This window comes from Grampus griseus (assembly GCF_964374135.1).
Source record: "Grampus griseus genome assembly, chromosome: 2".
NCBI classification, from domain to species: Eukaryota; Metazoa; Chordata; class Mammalia; order Artiodactyla; family Delphinidae; genus Grampus; species Grampus griseus.
In genome coordinates this window covers 141323994-141330107 of record NC_139018.1, presented here as the reverse complement: position 1 = coordinate 141330107, position 6114 = coordinate 141323994, and the positions used below count along the sequence as shown (strand labels likewise).

General features: G+C 40.8%; 1 protein-coding gene across 1 annotated transcript; it reads right to left on the bottom strand.

The window, feature by feature from the left end:
- Positions 1–330: 330 nt before the first annotated feature.
- RAMAC (RNA guanine-7 methyltransferase activating subunit) lies at positions 331–4999 on the bottom strand. The gene is made up of 4 exons (XM_082649596.1): positions 4911–4999; positions 4104–4152; positions 2266–2444; positions 331–1533 (listed from the first exon to the last, which is right to left on the bottom strand). Exons 3-4 carry the CDS (start codon positions 2433–2435, stop codon positions 1347–1349), a joined length of 357 nt encoding a protein of 118 aa, XP_082505722.1. The 5' UTR covers positions 2436–2444; positions 4104–4152; positions 4911–4999; the 3' UTR covers positions 331–1346.
- Between the last annotated feature and the right edge of the window lie 1115 nt (positions 5000–6114).

Here is a 6114-nt window from a genome sequence, read left to right as displayed (position 1 = left end):
TGTGAGTACTTGGTTTATCAAATCCTTTCTAATAAAATAGTTACCTCAAAGAATAGCTCTTCAGGAAGTGGGGGTGGAGGGGAGAGTTGGATCCAGAGCATGTAGAAGTAGTACCTGGAGATGTCAACCTCAATGGCCTAGAGTGGAGTGCTAAGAGAGAAGGCAGCAGAAGGCAGATTCAGGAAGTTGCCTTTTAATACCTTTGACCTATGACGAAACTTGTGCTCTTTCTTAATATTATTCTTACACTAAATCTTTTTCAACAGATAGGAGAACAGAGTAATAAAAAATCAAAAAGCTCATCTCTAGTGAATGGGCTACCTGCCAAAATTTGAGAGAATACTTACAAGTATTTTATTTGAGTAAAACCATTATAATGGCCATTAAAATGATGTGAAATACAATGATCACTCTGAAAGGAAGTTACAGCATCACTGGATTTACAAAGGGGAAGCAGCAAAGGTGCACATTTGGAGGTGAACATAACATTGTAAAATCAACCCACATTAAATACCATAAAAGTAAATACAAAATGCAGCATTATTTACATATGATTGAAAAGGAAGGGAACAGTGCAGGGTTAAACTTTTGTATAATGTGGGAATTCTGACCTGGTATGTTTAAGTTAGCAAGAAACCTTAGAGTTTGTATAAAATTACTGTGTGCCTTAATTCCACCTACCACTAGATCAAGATATTGAAACTGAGAATGATTCCTTCCTGATTTTACAGGCTTATTCTTGATATCCCTCTAAAAAGAGACCAAAACGATTGTGAAGATGATTCACACCTATAGAGTAATTAAAGTACCACAGTCACATAATAACAAAAGCCAAACAAAATATACTATAACTGTTTTCCTTTCAACTACTATGTACAATATATCACAAGTAAGCATAGTTGTGCATTTAGGAGTTGATTGTACTACTTCTGTAAAATATTAGGAATGAGCACATCCGAGTACAGGGATACTTCCTTACCTTACAAAGTAAAAGCAAGCATTTTCTATGTAAAATTTTTATTTCTGTGTAAAACAAAGAACTCCTGAAAGTCAAACAAGGAAAAAATTCACAACATTCAAAGCACTATTAAGTCATGAAATAAAGAAGAATCTGAGGTAGAAGTCAAGCAATATAATCCACAACCTTTTTAGGGGAGTATTTATTGATATTTCCAGCAGCCATCATCTCTCTCCAGTAAGATCTAATTTTAAAAAAGTCTCAAGTTCCAAAACATCAATCCACTCTCTACAATCAGATGTAAAACTATGACCAACAGAAAATACAACATAAACTTTTATCATGTTAACAGAGTAAATGGTTTTACTAAAAGCTGCTGACATTTCTATCAGTAGTAGCCATAGGGAGGCCGTTGGTTGTAACCATAGTGTCCATATTGATGGGGGTAGTAAGGTTCTTGTCTGTGCTGCGGGTAATTGTTACCCCAGGATCGCCCATGCCACTGATTGGATCGATTGTCACTTGGCCACCCCCGTCTGCTATCCCTACCTCTAAACTGTCTGTTATCTTGCAACCTACAACAACAAAACAAAAAGATTTTTATACTTCCCTTAAAAAAAAAAAAAAAAACACATGACAAATCTATCCTGGTGCATTTCATTTCTCAATCTAATACTCAGTATACAAAAGAGTAAAAAACATTTTTCTCTACAGAATGTTATAGCACTGGTTATTCAAAACTTTCCTAAGATTCAGATCCAGTATTATACTGGATATATTTAATACTTTGCAGGGAAGAGGTAGACTACAACACCAAACCCCAAATAATAGGATGGTTCTGAAACCTATTCAATTGGTCAAAAGCAGTATGGTAATATTCCTTTGATCTATTTTGAGGTATCAAATAGAAGTAATTTACATTGTATAAACTTCTTTCTAAAGTAAAACCAAAAACAGTATCTTCTTTATGGAATTTAATGCAAAAGTTTTGTAAAAGACTCTAGGTTTTTAAAGCATATTTGCAGAGAAAATAAAATATTAGTCCAGAGAAAGAATATTTTTTAAGAAACCATTATAACACACACACACAATTGCATAGCAAGGGAAAAAAAATATGGTGCTGACAAAATATTAAAAGCAAGTATTTACCAGGCACTTACTGTGTGCCAAGCGGTTACTAGGCACTCGGTATACCACACTGCACAAAAACACTGATTCCTGCCCTCACTGGCCTTGTGGGCTAGCAGATTCAAGCTATCCTCTCCCAGATCAGCCACTGGCATTTACTGTTCTGAAGTAATACATACCGATTGCCTCTATTTCTTTGGTTCCCACCAGCTCTGCTATTCCATTCCTCAACAATTGGAGGGGACTCAGGAGGGCGTTTCAGGTATTCCTGGTACTCTTTGTCATCTTCTGTGAATCTACTGGCAAACATCTCTTCAAAATTTGGAATAGCTTCAGAAGTGTCAGTCATTCTGAAATTCTGTACAGTTTTTAATATGTTTCTATTAGAATTTTTTTTTTAAGTAACACTATCTTCACCAGATAGTGGAAAAACAAGAAGTAAATACTTTTAGGCAGGGTATTCATAAAAGTCCTTGTGTACTTTTAAACCTAAGATAGACTAGATTCAATTCAGTATTTCTTGATTACCATAGTACAGGCATTGTGCTAACTAGGAGCCTGGGATACAAAGATGAACGATGTATCATGATTGTTGTTATATATCATCATCAATATATCATCAGTGTTGAATCGTAAGGTAATAGGAAGAACCAAGAAGAGAAAATTAATTGGATTTAGCCATTAGGAGATGATTAGAGTATCAGAGATTAAAACAGGACTACAATTAATTAAGAAATAACTGGAAGGTAAGGAAGTAGAAATCTACACTGATTAAAGACCAAGCTTTCAAGAGGCTTGGCTGGAAACAGAGACAAAACACAAAGGGCAGTAGCTAAGGGGTTACTGGAAGGTTACTTCTTTTTTCCCCAGGCTACAACACCTGAAGTTGTTTGTAGGAAAATAAAAGAGCCAATAAAGAGAAAGACTGTAAATACAGTAAAGACATGAAAACAGAAAGGCAAATAAAAAGGCCTTTAAACACACAGCTACTAAGGTCTAGGGTAACTACTTTATAATGGTATTCAATATATTCTTATTCCAGGTTCTGTGACATATGAAAAAAACTACTATAAAATATTATCTAATGGCTATGAAAACTGAAATCTGTATCAGCTGGGTTTTCCAGGGCAATTATGGATTCACTTTTGAAGCAGTATTTCTTCACCCAAATTTTCAGAGAGCCCTCTACCTCTGAGAAAAGATTTGACTTAGGCTGCAGCAGCAATCCTTGAGAAACCAGGGGAGAGGGAGTTCACTTCTTTTCATCTTCACCCAAGACCTGGAAGGCAGCCCTAGCAGTATTTTGAAGGTAGCCCCCAATTTCCAGTCCTTCCTTGATGTAGTCCCATCCCCTACCTTTCCTCACCTAAACCCCATCTTTCTGTTCTTTGCCTCAAGACCACTAAAATCTGTTCTGTGATTTGGGGCATATGTGACATCATGCTAAAACTTTAAAACCAAATCTCCCTTATCTGATGTCCTAAAATTATTCTTCTTCCTGTATTACTTCAGTTTATAATAAAAAGTTTTTGTCAAAGAGATGTGATACTGGAAGACAGCTTTTTCATTAGTTTTTCTTTCCCCCAAATCCCTCAAAACATATGCAAATATTTATAATACTACCCTTGTCCCAAGAAAATTAAAGATTATTATTTGGATGCAAGAAACAGTATCTACATGTCTTACCTTCCTCTGCTCTCTTACAGTATGTCTTATTAAATACCAATGTGTCTGGGATTGGCAAACAGATGTCAAATTCTCAAATCCAGGGTATGGTTTAAAATAAATTCAGCAAATTAAAGGCGTGCCTTGATTCCTATAGGAATCACAGAAATCACCAGAAAGATGACCCATACCTAACCAGAGGGGCGGTAAAAATCATAAGCCAACGCAAATGTACTATTCTAACGTTCTTCCAGGATCCCCCTCCCACAAACAAACAAATGTGTATCATCTTTATAATTACTGGTGAGAAGGAAATTTAAATAGAATTTTAACTGATCCAAGCTTTACTTACCCCAGGGATTTGAGGCAGCTGTACCGTTTAATGTTTAGATTGTTTAGATCTATGGGAAGAAAAACAAAACAAAACAAAACTTGACTCCCTTGAAAGAAACCCTCAAAAGGTGTGTGTCGTGGGGACAGGACCATAAAGGTTAATGAAGTGGTAGGATTAAAAGTACTCTAAAGACTTGCAACGTTAATTCCAAAGAGGGAATTGGAGCTTAAAGTGCCACCGAAGAGCTAGAAGATGCTACTCAAAACCAATGAGCTAGTTCGAGCATGAATAACAACTTCACAAAGTATGTTCCTTTCTGTTGGAAAACACAGGGTACAGCTTTTCAGATATGTACTCGAAGACTACTAGTTTTTTGACCCTAAATAAAACCACACAGAACTTTCGCTGCAGGCCACTAACCTTGTAAATGACTACCCAGAATGGGGTTTCGCTGCCCTGGGAGATGAACCCAGAGAACTAACCGACGAAGACACGGACTGAGAACCACTGCTTTTTTCAGTCCTCTCTCACAGCACACCAGCGCCTGTCTATCAAGGCTTTGACTGATGCGCTCCTTCTGAAGCACCTCGGTCCCAGATGCGAGGGAAACTGGAGGCCGCGAGGAGTAAGCGGCTTCCGGTCTCGCCAAAGGGTCTAGTCTCGTAACGGCAGAGCCAGAGGACACCTCGCCGGCCACTCAGCTCTGCCCGCCCGGTTCCCTCCTCCCCGCGGCCGCGAGTGAGCGACACCCCCCACCCCACGCCCAGGGCTGTATCTCTCCCGCTCGGGCCGGACCCCGCCGGCCGGACGCTCACGGAAACCTACCTCCGAGCCAGAACACCGTCACAGGACCTCCGGACCGCTTCAGCTCTCCAAGGTAACAGATCCACTTTGGCCAGACTCCGACCACGGCCTGACTTCCGCTTCCGGCGCGCTAAGGCCGAGGCGGGCCTGTGAAGTCTCGCGGTATCTTCGGCGAACCGGGTGGATTTTTCCCAATTCTTCTAACGCTGGTGGCTGGCCTGGAGCTTGCGAGGGTGGTGGGTTGGCGGGATAAAGGTGATGCTGCCCACCGTGCGCTTTCAGTCTGCCTGGTGGCTGTACAGGAAGAGACGCATCGCTGTATATTGAGCCTCCTTGACTGGGAGCCGGTGACGGGTAGGGACGGAAGTTCTGGAACTTCTGTGCCGAGCGGGGAGGGAAAGGCTACTTCCGGCCGCCTGCGCCGGGAGTCTTTGTGAGGAGTGCGAGGCGAGGGCAGGCGGTGGAAAGTAGGCTCGAGTGGATTCCTTCAGTGGCGCTACACCTTTCACTTCTGTCCAGGCAAGCTTCGGTAGTAAGATTTCTGTAGTCTGTTTTGTACGTGTTTTTGCCAAAACACAGCCCCGCTCTGCTCCAGCCTAAGTCGTCAGTATCTAGCTACCTCCAGGAGTCTTGGTCATTTCTTCTGGGATGTTCAGTAGGTGTTATAAACGCTGCATATTCCCAAATATATCTTGGCCTCCTCCCTCCCAAATTGCTTTCCAGACTGGGTACCCCTTTTGGTTAATACTCTCATGCGTTTCCAGCTTGGAAACATCGATGTCTACATTTGATGCCATTTCTTTCTTTCCCTTGCTCCCGTCAGTTGCTAAGTTCTGTCGATTCTACCCTACATTAATTCTGGCATCCATCCACTCTCCGTACCCACTGCCTCCACCTAGCCAAAGTTGTCATTATCACCCCCTGGACAATGGGAATGTGATACCTTTCTCACTGATGCCCTTCCTTTAGCGTCACTCTCCTACCTGCCCATCTTACACATCAATGCTGTAGGCTTACTCATCTTTAAGATGATAGAAAATCTTCATCGGCTCCCTGTTGTAGATTAAAGGCCAAATTTTTTAACTTTGGATTCAAAACTATTTTCTGCTGTCCCTCTTTCATTCTCCGTTTGTCCATAACAAACCAGACCATGTGAAGCGCCTCACTGATGAACTACCCATTACCTTTCTGTAGAGGCTCATGTCTCTTTCTGCTTGGAATACTC